Raw genomic sequence first — 19860 nt, forward strand, 5'->3', positions numbered from 1 at the left:
TTTAATATTTTTTCAGTTTGGTCTTGGTCTTCACCAAAACTTAAGCCTAGTTTATACGTTTCTAATATTAGAGCCCTCTAAATTAGAATGTCTGAGAACAATCTGTATACTCAATATTTGCAAAGACAGAGAAGACTGATAACCCATCAATATGCACTGACCCAGTCTCCACCAAGGTGATCCATGTTCCTTTCTTTCATTCCCTTTAAATTTCTTAATTCAAAAGTTATATTATTCAAGAGCCTTTGAAAATTCAAGTCACAAACTAGCAAAAATAGAAAGAGGAGAAAAGAATAAAGACCTCCAAATATAGTATTTATAGAAAAATAGCCAATGAAACAGACAGCTAAATAATCAATTGCCCAAAGACCTTCTCTCTATACTTCCGAGTTTTGAAATGTAAGAAAACTACGTATAACTTTTCTACTTCCTAGTTATATAAATAAATATGAAATTTGCTAATTATGGCTACCTACAGCATTGTAACAATCAACCTTGCACTGTCCTTATTTTGCCCTACATTTTTTATTCAGGTATTTGCTTTTGTGTTCTTAGGGGTGGGACGGAGTTCTGTGAATAACATTACAGTATTATGAGGTCAAATTCAGAGAGCTGACCTTCCTAATTCATTAGCTTAATGTATAGTTTCACTTTCTCCTTTTTTGGGTCACTGCAATCTTACATATATCACAAGCAAACTAAAATACTGGTTTTGAAATTTTATTGCTCTTGCATGATCATTCTAGTGATGCTCCTTCTGACTATGATACTTCTTCATGATGATGTTAACAAATGATTTGTGTCTTCTATGATAACCACTGCCTTTCCCTTCCCAGGCAAAGAAGCTTGCTGTAACCACAGTTAGTCAACTCCTGGATGTTAGAGAGAATGTTTTTCAAATAGCTGCTGCTGCTAATAATAACACCTTTACCACGTAAGCACATTTCAATTTAGAAAGACATGGCAAAGTGCTATTTACTTTCCTCGGCTAAAGCATTAGTAAGTAGAGGGGAGTCTATTTCTCTCATGCATGCAGTAACTGGTTGATCCTTCTGGAATATAGACAGAACGGTTTGACTGTTTTTTTTCCTCTTTGGCAGTGGTACTGGGATTTGAAGAAAGCCTTGTGCTTGCTAGGCAGGCACTCTGTACACTGGTAGCCCATGTGTTGTTGGCTTTCTCCTTGACCTTGTTATTAACAAGAAATAGTGCATGTTACCTCTTGATTCTAGGGATAGTCATGGTCTGAGAGACAAGAGTCAATTGGGCTGATTTAGATTAGAACTGGTGCCCCTATCCTTGGTTGGTATGACCAAACAAGCAACCTCTACACCAAAGGGGCTCTTCCAACTCTTTTTTTTTTCCTACTATTTTTTTTTAATTGTCAAACTGATGTACAGAGAGGTTACAGTTTCATACATTAGGCATTGGATACATTTCTTGTACCGTTTGTTACCTCCTCCCTCATTCCTCCCCTTCCCCTTCCTCCTTTCCTTCTCCCCCCATGAATTGTTCAGTTGGTTTACACCAAACAGTTTTACAAGTATTGCTTTTGTAGTCATTTGTCTTTTTTTGTCATTGCATTACATACCTCAGCTCTCATTTCCTGAGTTTCTGGTGTGCTTTGATTACCTATCCTTCAGATTTTTCCTAGTTATATTGAAACAAGAAACAGAATCCAACTCTCCACCCCACCCCCATTCCTGTGATTTGATTACTTTTGTTGTATATTTGTTTCAGAATTGAACTTTATTCATAGAGACCATTTGCTGGGACTTCGTCTTTATAAATTCCTTGCATATTTAAGTATGGAAAGCTCACTGTAGATAATTAAGAAAACATATGATGAGAAAGTTCTTAAAATGATCCTGCCTTCATTTGCCCACTAGTATATATTCCAGATATTTTATCTTTTGTGTATTTCCATGTTTGTACCTTCATACACATGCCTGTAATCCTAGCTACTCAGGAGGCAGAGATCTGAGGATCTTTGTTTGAAGCCAGCCTGGGCAGAAAAGTCCCAGAGAGACTCTTATCTCCAGTTAACCATACACAAAAAGACCAGAAGTGGCTCTGTGGCTCAAGTTGTAGAATGCTAGCCTTGAGCACAAAGAGGCTCAGGGACAGTGCGCAGGCTCTGGGTTCAAGCCCCACAACTGACAGCAACAACAAAAAAAGCATAAATATCAATCAATACATCATAAGCTTAGATTACTGCCTTATATGAGCAAGCTTTTGGATTGTTTTAGGGATTTTAATACTATGAACAGTCAACACTCCCATACATAATCTTTGTCCACACAACTCATTTTTCCTTAAGTGACATTTCTACAAGTAGTTGTCAGTTTTCTAATAATTATAACCAGCATGCATTTAGGGTTGAGTCAAAACTGCATGTAGTAAATAAGGTGGGAAGACTATACATATATTAAAACGAGACTATGTTGAAGAGGAGAAACAATTATTTTTGAGCAAAAGTCGACATCATTGTGACCTTGTAAGATCTGTGCTCATGCCTTTCCACTATAATGTGGTAGAAAACAGACATCTCGGGGTTTATGACAAACTTTGTAAAATACTAACTTGTTATGTTTCATTGTCTGTAGGCTTATTGAACAAATGGAAAATTATTCCTTGACTTTATACAATGAGTCAGTGGTGGAACCTAATGTAGCAATTCAGTCCTTTAATCCAGGAATTCATGAACATTCTGAAAATGTTCGCTTCTCTGTACAGAAAGGTGAGCTCTTTACTTCATAGGATCATAATAGCTAAAAAGAGTATGCTCTGAATCATAAATAATCTCCTATTCATTACAATGTAGACTTTTCAGCATATATTAATTGTATAAAAGGATTCCACTATAATATTTTTTATGGAAAAATAATTTTTATTGAGCATGGAGGTACTGACAGGCCAGGACTGCACCTGAGGTTGTGATCTCAAGATGCAGTCAACTGTAACATTTTATATATGCATTTGCTTTGATTAATGTTACACAACTTTTTTCCTTCCCATAGGATCAAGTGATTCTCTGGTTTCTGGGTCCATAGTTGCAGAAAATGTGGACAAACTTAATCCAGACGGACGAACAGAACTTCAGATCTTGCTCAAAACCAAGAAAAGTTAGTCTAAAACTTCATTACATTTTTAATAAATCAAAGTTTATGGAATTCATAACTTCAAATCCACTTAGAGAAGTAGTATCTACTAAGTTTTACATCTAATAACTTGGTTTGAGTATATTTGGGACACTGATAAATTACAGAAATCTCATTTCTACTATTTCAAGTTGTAGATACTTTTTTTCTTTTCAAATCCTTTTTGGAATGTAGAATTGAAATGCAAAATTCAGACAGATCTGTATTTCTCCAGAAAAATTTTCTAAAGTGGTTTTCTTTTAGATTTCTATGTTTTGAAGCCATTGTCCAGGCATCATGGTGCATGCCAGTAATCCCAGCACTTGGGAGGCAGAAGCAACAGGATCACAAGTTCATAGTAAGCTTGGGCTATGTAATGAGACTCTGACTCAGAAAATAACAAAAGAAGAGTGTTCATAGTTTGGTTTTTTCCTTTTCCTTTTTATCACTGAAAGCTTTATTGGTTCTGAATACTAATCCTTTGACAGTTATGTAAGTTGCTAATATGTTTTCTTTGGTCTGTCGTTTTCGTTTAGATTTTTATGTTTGGAGCAATGCCAAAATTTTAATTTATAATGTGTTGATGTATCCAATGTGTATCTTTCCCTCTATAAGTGGTGCTCTGTGTTTTCCTTAAAGAAAACTTTTCCTATCCTGAAGTCATCATGGTAGCTTCCTGAATAGTTTTAATATTTCTATCCACAGTTAAGTCTTTGGTCCACCTGGAATTTATTTTTTGTGTTTAGAGAAAGGTATGAATCTATTTTTTTTATTCCACATAAATAAGCAATGTAGTTGAATAGGTTGAAAACAGTATTAGGAGACACAGATCTAGATTAGACTGAAAGGACATTTTAGAAACTTATAGGTACAGTTTTGTCATGTACAACATGCTTAGGTTTATAAACATTTTCATTTGTTTGTTTTTTTGAGTCAAATTCTTACTAGATAGCCCAGGCTGTCCTTGACCTGACAATGTGTCATAAGGTGGCCTTGAACTTGTGATCCTCTGCCTCAGCCACCCACGTGACTGAATTACAAGTGTACAAGATCATGCCTTGCTCATGTAGAAAACTGTAGGTTTCTGTATATCAAGACACACTAAACATGTATGTAGGAAATTCCAACATGGGTTGCTTCTCTCATTAAAAACATAGGACAAAGAATATAAAATGTAATATAAAAAGAACTAGTTAAAGACTGTACAATATGGCAACTGTAGCATGCATTCTTGAAAACTGTGAAGAGACCACATGTAAAAGCAGTTGGAAATCAGGGTCCCCATAACTCTCTTCTTGGGTTTTAATTAATTGCCTTTAGTACTTCACAACACTCAGGGAAACATGTTTGTTGGTTTATTACAAAGTACATTACAAAGGATAAGATGAAGAGATACATATGTGAGGTGAGACTGAAAGGAGTGCAGAATGAGAGGGTAGAGGCTCACTATCTTTTAGGAATTCCCATGTTATCTGTTGCAAAGATTCCTGAAGCCTCAGAGTACCATTGAAGTTTTGAAAAACCTTTTCTTCGGGGGCTTTTAAGCAGGCTCAATTACACAGAAATGATCAAACATGGGCAACTATATAGAAACATGATTGGTCAAAGAGGAGGCCTTAGTGTTAATAGATTAAGTGGGGAAATACAGCAAGGCCTCTCTGTGCACTTTATCTTTCTTGGTATCTCTATGCAGCATTCTTTCTTCCCAGGTATAGAATAAGACCTCTTCTGAAAAGGGGAAATTTATGATCTATTACATTAAGTACATCAGAAATTTTCTTCTTTGCCTATTTTTCTTATTATCTTTAAGTAGTTGTACAAATGACCCACTATTTAACGAAGCAGCCTATGAATACAATGGATCCTGATCAATGTCACCCATTCAACATTCCCACCCATGCTTCCTCTACTCACCCCTTCCCTCACTATTCTTAATTTTATAGGATATAGCCTGGATTCTTGAACTTATTTTTCTCCCCCTTCTCCTTTACATTCATCTGCCCTTTTCCCCATGACCACATTTCACCCCTTTTCAAGTACCTTCTTCCTAATGTTTTATTTTGAGTAACTTTGACTTTACCTTTCTAAGGAATTACACTTTGAATTTACAGTATTTCAGTTAATACATTTGCATACCCTTGTAAGCTACCTATGTATTTATTTATAAGTTTGTAGAGAAATTCAAATTTCTATTATCTGTTTACGGTATGTAGGTTTGAGACAGCACTAGTAGACGACCACAAAATATGCATAGTATATCTTACAAAATCAACATATTATATTGCAATTAAGTAAAGTTTCACCAGTAAACAATTTTACTGTACTATACACAAATATTAGGCAGCCATTCAGTTTAATAATGACATAAAACTGCTTCCTATTTACTCCAAGATTTGTGTACTGATTTTAATGTCCTCTTTCTCCCCATAGGTGACTCTAAATCTAAAAAGTTTGGCTTTGTAGTATATCAAAACAACAAACTTTTTCAATCCAAAACTTTTATGACTAAATCAAATTTCAGTCAAAAAATTATCTCAGGAAAAGTAGGTGAAAATGAGAAAGATGCATCTGTTGAAATGGTCTTTAATCCAAGGGTGAGTTTTCCCATTTACAGAAATAAGACTCCTGGTTCCTCTTAATTACAAAGCAAGGATAATTTGGGTAAATGAAATCTGCAGAAAATCTTTTTGTAAGATTCATTTAAATCTATCTTCATACATATCTTCTGTAAAACTATCTAAAACTATCTTAGCTACAAAATTAGCTGATGTTAAATATATATTTTAACTGGTTTCTCTTAGGATGGTCTCATTCTGTTAATTTTTTTCCATCTAATGAAGCATTAAAAATATCAGTGATTGTAATTGTCTTATCCATTCAAAGTACAACCAAAAAGAATTCCAACTTTATTCATATGCCTGTGTCTACTGGAATCTGTCGACAAACAATTGGGACACATATGGCTGTAATAAAACAAATGTAACAGATGGATTCCTGGGCTGTGAGTGCAACCACACGACTAATTTTGCTGTGTTAATGGTAAGAATGTTAATCATAATCTCCTGTCAGACAGGAATTTTCCTTATGCCTAAATTTAGTACGCACTAATTAGAAATCATTAGAAAATGATTAGAAAAATTTAGTTTACACAGATCCTCAAATTAAATAGAAAATTCAAGTGTAAATAGAACTGAAAAAGTGCTGGCTGGTAAAGGGAAGGTATTCTATTTGGGCTTCGTATAGATTGAATTCACAATTTATTTTTTTTTAACATGGAAAGAAAGAAAGCCTCTGTGTGGAAGAGGAATTAATAGACACTGTTACACTGTTACTGAAGTAGTAAGTGGTTTTGGCCAGAGGGAAGCTGTGCAGTATGTGAGTCTCAACACACATTTTAAAGATATATGAACAGTTTAGTTATCTCAAGCTCTGTGTGTGTGTGTGTGTGTGTGTGTGTGTGTGTGTGTGTGTGTGTGTGTGTTAGTACTAGGGCTTGAACTCAGGGCCTGAATACTGTCCCTGAGATCTTTTGCTCAAGAGTAGTGTCTACCATTTGAGCCACAGTTCCATTTCTTTTTGTGGTTAATTGGAGATAAAAGTCTCATAGACTTCCCTGCCCTGGCTGGTTATTTTTTCAAAGTGAAGTGCAGAGGGATTACAGTTTCATATGTAAGGAAGTGAGTGCATTTCTAATCCAACTTGTTACCTCCTCCCTCATCCCCCCTCCCCATTTCCCTCTCCCAGCCATGAGCTGGTTCACACCATATAGTTTTGTAAGTATTGCTATTGGTTTGTCTTTTTATCCTTTGTCTCTCAATTTTGGTATTCCCTTTCCCTTTCCTTGTTCCAATACACATATATACAATATCTAGGCTACTAAAATCAGATACAATGATATCAGGGGTAAAACCACAGGAAGGGAATATAAAAAAAATGGGTATAGTTTCACATGGCATATTGACAATAACTACAACAGTGATATACCACTTGTTTCCATAACTTGAAGTTCATTTCACTTAGCACATGGCTGGTTTTGAACTATAATCCTCAAATCTCAGCCTCCTGAATAGTTAGGATTACAGGCATGAGCCACTGGTACCTGACGTAACTAATGCGTTTTTTTTCCCTTGGGATTGTTCAAATTATAAGAAAATGCAAATGCATAACCTTTAAATTTCTTACATTTGCCCCACAGTTATTCTATGTATGTTTTAAACCTTTTAACTACAAAGCTGTACCATATAAAAGCTGCCCCATACAAGTAACTGAATAATTATGGTACATACCCATATTTACATCTCTGAAAGCTGTTAGACTGCCTCTCACTATTTTTGTCTGGCTGGGGGCTTAATTCAAGGCCTTGCACTTGAAGGCAAGCATTCTTCCTTATATTTAGAATCTTTAGAATGTCTTTCCTTAGTATTGGGCTATTAACACTGTCTCCTAAGGAGAAAAAGACATGTTCATTCCACAGTAGCTATGATGCAGTATATTTAGGATGGAGATCAATAGAATATAATGTTATTTTGTCAGCCTAACTTTGTATGATGTTGACTTTCATTGACATTTTAGGAATGGTTATTTTAAAATATACATCAACTTACTTTTTCAGAGTTTCAAAAAGAATTATCAGTATCCAAAGTCACTGGACATTTTATCCATCTTGGGATGTGCCCTTTCCATTGCTGGCCTGGCTCTGACCATCATATTTCAGATTGTCACCAGGTAAGAGGTGAAAGAGGTGCTTCTCACAGAGAAAGTGCTATCCTGGTGTAATGCTCCATGTGTGTTCTCATCAGAGTGCAGTCCTCCTGAACTAGAGAAGAGCTCAAGAGTTTCACATGCTCATTTTCTTTTTTTCTTAGTCAACATTTTTTATTTTTATTTTTTTCTTATTTATTGTAAAAGTGCTGTACAGAGAGGTTACAGTTTCATACATTAGGCCCTGGGTACATTTCTTGTACTGTTTGTTACTTCCTCCCTCATTCCTCCCTCCCCCCTCCCCTTTTCCCTCTCCCCCCATGAGTTGTTCAGTTGGTTTACACCAAATGGTTTTGCAAGGATTGCTTTTGGAGTCGTTTGTCTTTTTATCCTTTGTCTCTCAATTTCGATATTTCCTTCCCCTTTGCTAGTTCAAATACCAGTATATACAGTATCCAGGGTACTCAGATGAGATACAGTGATAGTGTGGGTACAACCACAGGAAGGGATACAAGAGGATCATCAACAATAGAAGCTACGGTTTCACATCGCATGTTGAAAGTGATTACAACAGTGATACAACACTCATTTCCATAACACTGAGTTCATTTCAATTAGCATCATCTTATGTGTTCATAGGGGCACAGCTATTAGGCTCTTGTGATCCTCTGCTGTGACTAGCGTAAACCCGTGCTAATTATTCCCTATGAGGGAGACCATAGAGTCCATGTTTCTTTGGGTCTGGATCACTTCACTTAGTATAATTTTTTCCAAGTCCTTCCATTTTCTTACGAATGGGGCAATGACATTCTTTCTGATTGAGGCATAAAATTCCATTGTGTATATGAACCACATTTTCCTGATCCATTCGTCTACTGAGGGGCATCTGGGTTGGTTCCAGATTCTAGCTATGACAAATTGTGCTATTGTTGTGCTGGTGGCTTTAGTGTGATTTTGTTTGTGGTCTTTTGGATAGATACCCAAAAGTGGGGCTGCTGGGTCATAGGGGAGTTCTATATTTAGCCTTCTGAGGAATCTCCATACTGCTTGCCAGAGTGGCTGAACCAGTTTACATTCCCACCAACAATGAAGTAGGGTTCCCTTTTGGCCACATCCCCTCCCACATTAATTATTGTTAGTTTTCTTGATAAAGGACATTCTTACTGGGGTGAGATGGAATCTCAATGTTGTTTTGATTTGCATTTCTTTTGTGGCCAGTGATATAGAGCACTTTTTCATATGTCTCTTGGCCATTCACATTTCCTCATCAGAGAAGTCTCTTTTTAAGTCTTTAGCCCACTTGTTGAGGGGGCTGTTGGTTCTTTGTGGTTTTGTTTTGGAGGGAGGTAATTTTTTTAGTTCTGCATATATTTTAGATATGAGGCCTTTTTTTTCACTGTATGGCTGGTAAAGATCTTCTCCCAGTCTGTGGGCTTTCTGTTTATCTTGTGAGCTATGTCCTTTGCCGTGCAGAAGCTCTGCAGTTTGATGCAGTCCCATTTTTCCATCCTTTCCTTGATTTGTAGCATTTCTGGGTCTTTGTTAAGAAAGTTTTGTCCTGTGCCAAGGAGCCCAAGTGTTTCTCCAACTCCTTCTTTTAGTGTTTTCAGGGTATCTGTTTTTATTTCGAGGTCTTCGATCCATTTGGAATTGATTTTGGTACAGGGTGATATATAAGGATCTAGTTTTAGTTTGTTGCAGGTGTTGAACCAGTTTTGCCAGCACATGCTCATTTAATGAGGACATCCAATTCACAAGAATCTAAGGGATGCACATAATAAATATGCAATGATAAGTACTGAATAGAGGTTTTTATAACTTCATTACTTTAGAACTATATGCCACAGGACCCACAAAATTGTAATATGATATAGGATAGAACTGCCTCTGCCATGTCTGCCAGTCTGAAGATGCACATGTGGCTAGCATAGAACTCATACATGCACCATGTCACACATATCCCAAGCCAGCATTCTACACATACTGCATCCCATACCACACGGTACAGCACACACAGGCTCATATCACCTTCGGAAAATCCCTAGGAAATAAAACCAATCTACAGACAAAACCAGAGGAACAACCCTGTCTCTCAGAACAATGACATTAGGTAAATGTGAAATGAGTGCTGGGTGGGAGTGGTCTTTTTGAAGGGTACTTGGTTCTGCAGCCTAAAAATTATACCTTCCAACCAAGGAACAGAGTTCTCAGTCATATTTTACAATAATACAACTGTTCACAACATGTTGAAGACTTAACAATCAGCCAGACTTTTCCAAAGTAATATTTGGAGCATTCATTCATCAGAGATATGCTAATGAAAGAGGGTTCCTTAGAGGGCTCATGTGTCTTGTGGAAAAAGAGAAATTTGTTGTGCATAGTACATCCAAAAGCTAGTAACCATTAGTTTACTCAAATGATAAAGAATAGCACCAGGAGCAATAACTAGGAAACAAATTAAAACATTAAGAATGTTTGTGGGGGGGCCTCATTTCCTAGATGTAATATAAAGCTAAACGTCATATAGTTCTGATTCAAACATATTGCTGTGGTTCATTTTCAATATATTTAGGCTTAATTAAAAAATTTTAAGTGCATTAAAAATTAGTTACTGTGTATTTGCCTAATTTGACCAAGGCCCTGGGCTCAATTTTCAGTGTCACTTCTTAAAAATTTCTTGTTAAAAATTTAAGATTTTTCTCTACATTCAAGTGCAGGTTCCTCTATTACTGTGTCATAGTTTTCTATTTTGAGCTGGATGACTGCCATTAGAGCTTCTTCTAAGGAAGCTGCATAAATTCTTAAAACTTAGAGGTGTAAAACAGTTTCTTTTCTAAAGATTCTGTGGCTCCATTAGGCTCAGAGGGATGTATTTATCTTCTAGTTTTTCTGAATTCTTTTGGGAGTTTGCAGTCAGATGATAGCTGGGCTGAAAATCAAGGTTCACTTAGGATGTTAGGACAGTGGCATCTTTTTTCCATCACTGTACACTCAGAGCACTTCATGTATAGCACAGTAACCAGCCTTTTTCCATCATGCTCACAACCCCAAGAGTGCTGTGTCCTGAGAACACTGCCATGAGGGTTGTGTTATAACTTCCATGTCTTAGCCCTTTTATCTTTAAATGAAACTTCTTCCTTATAAAAAAATCCAGATTAATAACTATAGTTTATGACTACATTGATGTAAGACAAACATGTTAATATTTTTTTACCAAAAATTATTTTTTCTTCTTCCTCCAGTAGTTTTAAAAGAATTGAAAATGTTGTTGTGGGCCTGGAAAGTACCATGTTCCTTAAACATTGTTTGGCTTGATGGATTAGTCAGTCATGAATGTCAGCTTTCTGGTATTATTTAGATGAAGGAACAAAGCAGGGCTGGAAGAAGATATTACTGGCAATAAGAGCTCACTGGGAGCTATACTTGGAGAGTAACTAGCACTTTGAAACTGTTTATTGATTTTTGTTTCTCCAGGAAAGTCAGAAAAACCACAATCACCTGGGTATTAGTCAACCTGTGCACATCAATGTTGATTTTCAACCTCTTCTTTGTGTTTGGAATTGAAAATACCCAAAACAAGAACCTAAACAAAAATTATACTGAAACTAATATTCACGCTGCAAACACAATTCCTGAAAAAGACTCCATTGACATCCCCAATCCCTCATGCACGGTGTTTGCTGCCTTGCTGCACTATTTCCTGCTAGTGACATTTACCTGGAATGGACTCAATGCTGTGCAGTTCTACTTCCTTCTCATCAGGACAATGAAGCCTCTTCCTTCTCATTTTATTCTCTTCATCTCATTAATTGGATGGGGTAAGTGTTTGCATAACTACTTGTTGAGGGACTGAATTTTGTTGTAATCATTTAATCTAAACGAACAAAACACCTGTTAAAGGCCTACTATCAAAAGACTTTGAGGTAGAAGACTGTGTAATAATACTAAGAATACTTTCTGCCTAGTACCACTCTTGTGAAGGAGGCAGAGTGATCAAAACTATTATGTAAGATAAGGCTACCAAATACTCAATAGCTAAGTGCGTATGATCATATAAAAAGATGCTTATCAAATAACTCCAAGAAATGTAAGCAAGAGGCTTTTTATTGTACTGTTTGTGGATCTTTTTTTTTCTTTCCTGTTTTCTTTGGTTTATTCCCTTCTGTCAGTGTTTTGTTGTGTTTTTGTGTTGTTGTTTTTTCTTCAAATTTCTGTACCTTTTGCCATGTATATAAGTTTATCTGACTTGGAGAGAAAAAAGGGAAGCACAGAAATGATGGGAAAAAGGGGGAACCAATTCAGCAGTGAAACCTACTATGTTGGAAATGAACTATACAACTTTGGGGGGAAGGAAGCTGGGAGGGGAAAAACTAGGAGAGAATGAGGGAGGAGGTGACACTGTTCAAAGGGAAATGTACTCATTACCTGACTCATATAGCTGTAACCCCTCTGTACATCACCTTCACAATAAAATAAAAAATAAAGTAAAATTTTTAAAGAATTACAAGATAACATAAGGTGTTAACTTAAAAAAATCTCTTTATTAGTTCATTTGCAATATAGACTGAACTAATTAACTTAGTAGGTACTTTAAGATAAATATTTTTAAAAAGGAAGTCAAAGTGACTCATTAAGAAAAAAAAATCATGAAATTTTTACTAGATTCTCTCCAAGAAAGAAGGCAGAGTCGGAATCCTATCATTTCAAGATCCAACTTGTGTTAAGAGGTACAAAGAAATGAGATTTAATATACAATTGGTATATGGAGTCAGTACAACAAAAGAAAGAAAAATGAAAAATTCTGTCTACTGTTGACCTACATCTATGGGTCTGTACATTATCTGAAGTGGAAAGAACAGTACAACAGGGTCAGATGTATAATTCATTCATGGTCTTTTATAATTAATACTTGTCTTGGATAAATGATTAATTTTGTACATTTCTTTGTCACATAGGAGTCCCAGCTATTATAGTGGGTGTAACAGTGGGAACAACTTATGCTCAGAATATGAAGGATCCCAACTGGGAGTTAGAATACCGACAAGAGGAAATGTGAGTTTATATTTTAAATGTCCCTTTCTTTGAGGTACAATGATAACTTCTGGGTGATATGAACTCCAAGCTTCACTTTGCAAGTATTATGTTGTCATATTCAGCAGTGAATATTTTCAGTTCTCAAAGAATATATTGTGTTTGAATTGTGGTGTTGGAAATTTCCAGTGTCAAAACCCCTGACCTGTCAGTATCCACTTTCTAAATTTACAGATCTAAACTTTCTTACATTACATTAATTTTCCCTCCTTTATTAAGTTTGAAAATCAGTGCTAGAGTTCCTTCTTAGAGTACCCTATATCTTGAGTTTTGATCCACAGCAACAGAATGATGATCATACCAATGATGACAGTAATAGTAATTTAGGACTGCTTGACTCAAAAGCCTGATTCTTTCCACTAGCTCATACTGACTCAAAGATAAATTTGGAAGAACCAAGTCTAGCATGTTGAATTTGTTTTTTTTTACATAGTCTTTCTATGTAGCTCAGGCTTCAAACATGTGATCCTCCTGCCCCAGCCTCCTGAATTACAGGAAGATTACAGGTGTGCACTAACATAGTGGGTTGAATTCCTGATTGTAAATATGCACCATGTACAGGCATACAGGCTTTAAGCAGGTATTTCAGTGAGGTGGGTGCTAATAATGTTAATATTATAAGAAGCCAGCATTTATATTTTTCTCTCATGATATAATTTCTTTTTTTCACAGCTGCTGGTTGGCAATTTTAAACCGTAATGGTTTTATATCACACCCATTTTTGTGGTCATTACTAATACCTATAACCATTATCCTTATCATCAATATTGGTATATTTATTATAATCACAGTGAAAGTGCTATGGAAGAATAACCAGAATTTGACAAGGTAAGAGTCTCTGTGAGTAAAGTTTCCAAGAAGACTAATCCAGGAGATCATACAGCACCACAATATACTCATGATTCCCAGAAGGGTTTTCAAAAATCTGAGACATAGCCAGAGCTATATGATAATCAGGAAGGATTTAATCAGAAGCTATGATTCAGAAAGTGAATCTTTTAATCTTCTAACATCAGTGCTACAATGTGGGAATACTACATTACCTACATAACATATCTCTATGTTGTATGAATCCAAAGGCTTCAAGGAAAATACTTCCCTCGTCAGCCCTAAATATTCAAGTCTAATTTGAATGGAGAAATCCTTTTTCTTATTTTCCTTATTGCCCAGAGATATTGGGACCTGTATTTTCTTTTTATAAACCAGTAAAAGTAAGTCCTATTATATATCCATGGCTTGGATTATGTAATAGGTTCAAGTTTTAAAATTTTCAATACAAATGTATGAAATTCAGATATTTTAATTTAAGAAATTGGATTGTTTTTATTTGAAAATCTAGGGATATCTGGTCACACTGAGTTCATATGTTGAGCTGAGGAGGGCTTTCCTCCTCTCCTTCCAATAATAACCTTCCTTGTGCCCTAGCATTCACATTGTTTTCATTAATATAAAACAAGCATATTCAGTAAGAGAGACAATGAATGGAAAGTATAAAATGCTGTGAACACTCACCCCACTCCTACAGCGCAAACTAGTCTAATACAGTGCCAACAAGGCCCAAGAGTTCCGATTTAATTCCACAAGATTCTGCTTATCCCAGGTGTACTTACTATAATCACATTTGTGAACTTATAGTAACTTCACAATAGATCCACTTAGTGTGAAGAGATGCATGAGAACCATCATTAGTGATAATATAATATTAATATATACGGTGCAATGTACATATCAAAGATATCCTTATAAAGTTTGTGCTCTAAGTACTATATTTCATGACGAATTATGATCCTTATAAAGAAAAAATATGGGGGAAATGCCAGGTTTCTCTCTTCGTAGCCATGCAGAAAAACTTCTTAGCCTAATTTCAAGTTAGATTTGATATCCTTTATACAGAACAATAGCATTTTTGGCCACAGGCACCAATCAAATTTATATTTTTTTAAATTTTGACTGACTGGTAGCCATGGTTCTTAAGTCAGCATAGTTACAATGAAAAGCACTCTAATTCAAATGTTTAACAAATCATCTTCCATCTGTAAATTAGTTACATCCCATCCCATAATTTAGTGGTTTTATAATGAGCATATTTGTTATTTGTCATGAGTTTGAGTGTTGTTAGGCAGTTATTTCATCTTGGCTTTCTCAAATGCTAGTAGATGCTCATGTGGTGGTGGGTGGGAGATGGATGGATTTGGGCAGTCGCTGTTCAGTTGAGAGAGCTAACTTCTCTTCCATGTAGTTTCTCATTCTCCAGAGGCCAGCACAGGATTCTTCACATAGTAATCTCACAGTTTCAAACAGCAGTGAGATAAGGAAAGCTCTAACGAACAAATTAGTCTCTGTTTATGACTTTTGCTATGCTACACTGGTCATAGTAACTCACATTGTCAAGACCAGATTCCAGAGGGAGAAACGTCCCCTAAGAAGGGTGATAACCTTTTACCTAAATAATCCTTATTTTGTATCAGCTAGATGCATAGGAAGATCCAGATAATGTGCAAAGAAAGAATTCCTCACTGAGTAATTCTGTACAAATACCCACGTAGTCAAAATTCCATTCCAACAGAAAAGTTAATTCTTACTGAAATTTGCCCAGTAGTAGTATTTAAGAAACTCGTCTAGCCCCAGCTTTTAAACAGATACTAAGATTTTTTTTTTTTTTTTTTTTTTTTTGGCCAGTCGTGGGCCTTGGACTCAGGGCCTGAGCACTGTCCCTGGCTTCTTCCCGCTCAAGGCTAGCACTCTGCCACTTGAGCCACAGCGCCGCTTCTGGCCGTTTTCTGTATATGTGGTGCTGGGGAATCGAACCTAGGGCCTCGTGTATCCGAGGCAGGCACTCTTGCCACTAGGCTATATCCCCAGCCCCAAGATACTAAGATATTTTTGACTAAACCTTTCTAAATCATTTTTTTCTGGAATGACATCTTTTATTTGAAGCATAATATTTTTAATTAAACAGTATATGTGCACAGTTTTATATATGCACTAAAAATGTCACAATCACACTAGTAAGTAAAAATCTAATGGGACATATTTCTCTTTCTTCTTTCTTTTATCTAGCACAAAAAAGGTTTCCTCTCTAAAGAAAATTCTTAGCACATTGTCCATTGCAGTTGTTTTTGGACTTACCTGGAGTCTGTCATACCTTATGCTAATAAATAATGATGACATCAGAATTATCTTCAGCTACATATTCTGCCTTGCCAACACTACTCAGGTATGGTATTTGTTGTCTAGTCTGAATATAGGGGTAAAAGCAGTAGAGACAGTATCATCATGCTGGTCCCAAGTTTTCTTCCTTTTCTTCTTTGGAAACTTGCTGAAGGCCATTGGCTTATCATTAGGAGATTCTAGTTTTAGTAAGTTTCATTGGAAGAAGAACAAAGCATCTTTATAACTTTCTATGTTCTCCCTGGGTCATAGACTCAAACTTGAACAGGGTTGGTGACTTTTACCAGTAGCAGACATTTTGTCAAGAAGTGAACTTCAACATTGTTTTTGCCATACAAGTTCATGGAAGTTCCTCCCCAGGCTGAGGTGGACAAGGTTACTCATTATTGGAGCATGGAATGCTGTGTGTTTGCTGAACTATTTCTTTCAAGTTTTGAAAAGTTGTTAAGACATTTTCTTTTTTTTTTTTTCTTTTTTTTTTTGGCCAGTCCTGGGCCTTGGATTCAGGGCCTGAGCACCTTCCCTGGCTTCTTCCCGCTCAAGGCTAGCTAGCACTCTGCCACCTGAGCCACAGCGCCCCTTCTGGCCGTTTTCCATATATGTGGTGCTGGGGAATCGAACCGAGAGCCTCATATATAGGAGACAACCACTCTTGCCACTAGGCTGTATTCCCAGCCCGAGACATTTTCTTAAGGTTCAGTATTTAGGCTGCTTCCTTGAACTTTAGTAACATGTTTTAGGTAACTTATTATAGTCCAAATATCATCATCTAACATATATTTAGACTGAAATTATTAATGATATATGTCACCTGCTTATTGTCACTGTGTCTCACTCTTTGAGTCCACAACTATTTGGGTGCTATATCTTTTAATAACACTTGATTGGTATTTGGATTGCATTAAATCTACAGTAAGAAAAATAAGTCCCTAAAATAAGCATGTTCCTTGTATACATAAGTATTCAAAAACTGAACTGAGCATTGATTCTAAAATTCAAATTTATTACAATGAAATGAAATGAAGAACTTAGTTATTCTAGATAGGTGTTGGTGGCTCACACTTGTAATCTTAGCTACTCAGGTGGCCAAGGACCTGGAAGATAAGGGTTTGAAGGCAGCCAAGGCAGAAAATGTCTGTGGGACTCCATCTCCGTTTGATAAGTAAAAAACCAGACTAAAAGCATGACTCAAATGGTAGAGCACTAGCTGTGAGCAAGCAAATCAAGAGAGAGCTCAAGGCCCTAAGTTCAAGCTACTGTTCTAGCAAAAATAAATTTAAAAACTTAGTTATATTGCTACATTTCAACTGCTAAATGACCATGTGGGACTACCAGCTCCTTTATTAGACAAAGGGAATGAAGGCCTTAAAGGGGCCTTATTTCATTTCCTCATCATCACAGAGCTATCCCTACCATCTTTCTATACAGAAGCAGCATGGGTGCCTGAATTTCTATCACTTTCTGAGAATGACAAGCAAATGGATGTGATAGCTTTTTTTTTTTTTCATTATTGCTGTTCAGACTAACTGCCATAGGAAATGAATATGTATTGGCCACTGAGTTTGAAAATACAAAGCAGCTCTTCACTTCTGTCTCCTGAACAATCAGGATAAACAATAATCACTTCTGTTTCAAGAAATTTGTGTCCCCAAACACATTCCTTGAGCCATAGCTTTTCTTGTTTTTTTTTTGGTTTTTTGGGTTTTTTTTTTTTTTGGCCAGTCCTGGGGCTTGGACTCAGGGCCTGAGCACTGTCCCTGGCTTCTTCTTGCTCAAGGCTAGCAACTCTGCCACTTGAGCCACAGCGCCACTTCTGGCCATTTTCCGTATATGCGGTGCTGGGGAATCGAACCCAGGGCCTCGTGTATACGAGGCAAGCACTCTTGCCACTAGGCCATATCCCCAGCCCCGAGCCATAGCTTTTCTTCCAGTAAGATACATACATATTACTTGTTAAGTTACTCTTCCAGATTTTGGAGAACTAGTTCTATCTCTTGGCTGTACATATTTATGTTACTAGTGGGAATATCAGAGTATTAGAATTATATTATCATAGCACCAGGAGTTTCTACATTATTCTAGAAAAAACTCCTGATAAGGTTTGAGGCTCCATAGATGACAATATAGGAAGCATGTATTGCTCTCTGCTTATTTTTAAATAGGCTTGTTTAGAAATAATTTAATTCAAGTATGTGGGGAAATACTGCAGTTTTCTTGTAGCCTTTCCCCAGATATCCTCCAATGATAATATATTGTGCACTTATTGTACATTGTCATAAATTAAGAAATTGGCATTGGAACAATATCAACAACTCAGTTGTAGATGGTATTTAACATTTTGTTTTTACAAATGATGTTAATGAGAAATCAAGAAAGGTTTGATAGTAGTTACACTTTATGATATCTTTCTACTACAGTTTCAAACAAGAGACAGTACCATATATTGGATAATGCAGAAGGCTCAAAGAAAAAAATATAAGAATTCAATTCCAAATTTTATTGATTATTGGTTGGGTAATTTCTTAGGTAAATTACTCATTTTATCTGAACTGCAGTTTTCTTATCTGTAACATGGAGATATTAAGGCTTCTTATATAGGGTTGATATGAGGATTAGAGAAGGGTCTGACAAGTGACAGCTTTTTTTTTAAACAATTACCACTCAGCTTTTGATTACCCAATTCTGTACACACATCTTATCTTCCCAGATAAAGTACAAAAAGGCAGTAGAAAGAAGAGTTTTGTGGTTAAGTGCATCGTATTTGTAGTTAGATTGCTAAATCAAGTGGGATAAACAGAGCTGGAAACAGTGAAAGAGAACATGGAATACTGAAGAGCAATTGAGAACATTGACAATTACAGACACCAGAAAATGAGTTTAAGTTACATAGCCAGCAAGTGGAATGCCAGGAGGACCTGAACTCAGGTCTCCTAACCCCACCATTGCAGGCAGCAATCTGTTTATGGGAAGGACAGGCATGACAGCTGCAAACTCAAGTCTGAGAACAGTTGTGCAGGATAAAAAGGATGAGGTCATAGTGAAATAAAATCTCTTCTTTCATTATGTACTGTGGCACTTAGCTAACAATGAATGCTTATTCTCTCTTCAGGGATTGCAACTTTTTATCCTTTACACAGTTAGAACAAAGATCTTCCAGAATGAAGCCTCAAAAGCATTGAAGTCATTGTCATCATCTTTTGGGAGAGTGAAGCCATTGCCTTCAATGACCCCGCTAAGGCTGCGTGTAAGGATGTATAACATGCTCAGGTCTCTTCCAAACCTGCATGAGCATTTTAGATTTCTGGAGCCATCTCTAACTACAGAGGAAACCACACTCACAAAACATGAACACACAAAGTAAAGCATGAAGAGAGCAGAAGTGTTCACCTAATGGGAACCTTCATTTCATCCAAACTCATGTGAATTTTATCTGTTTTCTTCCTTTATTTCCTATTCTTCCCAAATGTAGTTCCCCTTCTTTAGAATTCAATAACATCTGTGGTTTGTTGTCATTAGGAATAATGGATTTGGTAGTTTGGGGGTAGGGTCTTGCTTGGATGGGGTTTGGAATTCCAAAGTGTATTCAAGACAACTGTAGCTCTTTATATCATTATGTCTTTGTACTATACTTTTGTAAAAATACAGTTCTTGTAATAGAGCACTTTGTAATTTACTAAAAGAGATATAAGGAGAAAAATTTATCCTCTAGAACAAAATGACTCCTGGTGAAATATAAAGCGTTAAAGTTGCTTGTATT

At 36.3% G+C, this 19860-nt stretch overlaps 1 protein-coding gene across 1 annotated transcript in view; it reads left to right on the forward strand.

The window, feature by feature from the left end:
- The window catches only part of Adgrg7 (adhesion G protein-coupled receptor G7), a 33590-nt gene extending 14024 nt beyond the window's left edge, over positions 1-19566 (forward strand). Inside the window, exons 6-16 of the mRNA XM_048346503.1 lie at positions 837-934; positions 2607-2740; positions 3021-3125; positions 5571-5734; positions 6024-6179; positions 7753-7865; positions 11316-11659; positions 12797-12893; positions 13605-13760; positions 15993-16149; positions 19213-19566. Of these exons, the coding sequence (XP_048202460.1) occupies positions 837-934; positions 2607-2740; positions 3021-3125; positions 5571-5734; positions 6024-6179; positions 7753-7865; positions 11316-11659; positions 12797-12893; positions 13605-13760; positions 15993-16149; positions 19213-19464 (1776 nt within the window). The 3' untranslated portion in view covers positions 19465-19566. The remainder of the gene's footprint in view (positions 1-836; positions 935-2606; positions 2741-3020; positions 3126-5570; positions 5735-6023; positions 6180-7752; positions 7866-11315; positions 11660-12796; positions 12894-13604; positions 13761-15992; positions 16150-19212) is intronic.
- The last annotated feature ends 294 nt before the right edge of the window (positions 19567-19860 follow it).

The sequence above is a fragment of the Perognathus longimembris genome, chromosome 5, assembly GCF_023159225.1.
Source record: "Perognathus longimembris pacificus isolate PPM17 chromosome 5, ASM2315922v1, whole genome shotgun sequence".
Taxonomy (NCBI): Eukaryota; Metazoa; Chordata; class Mammalia; order Rodentia; family Heteromyidae; genus Perognathus; species Perognathus longimembris.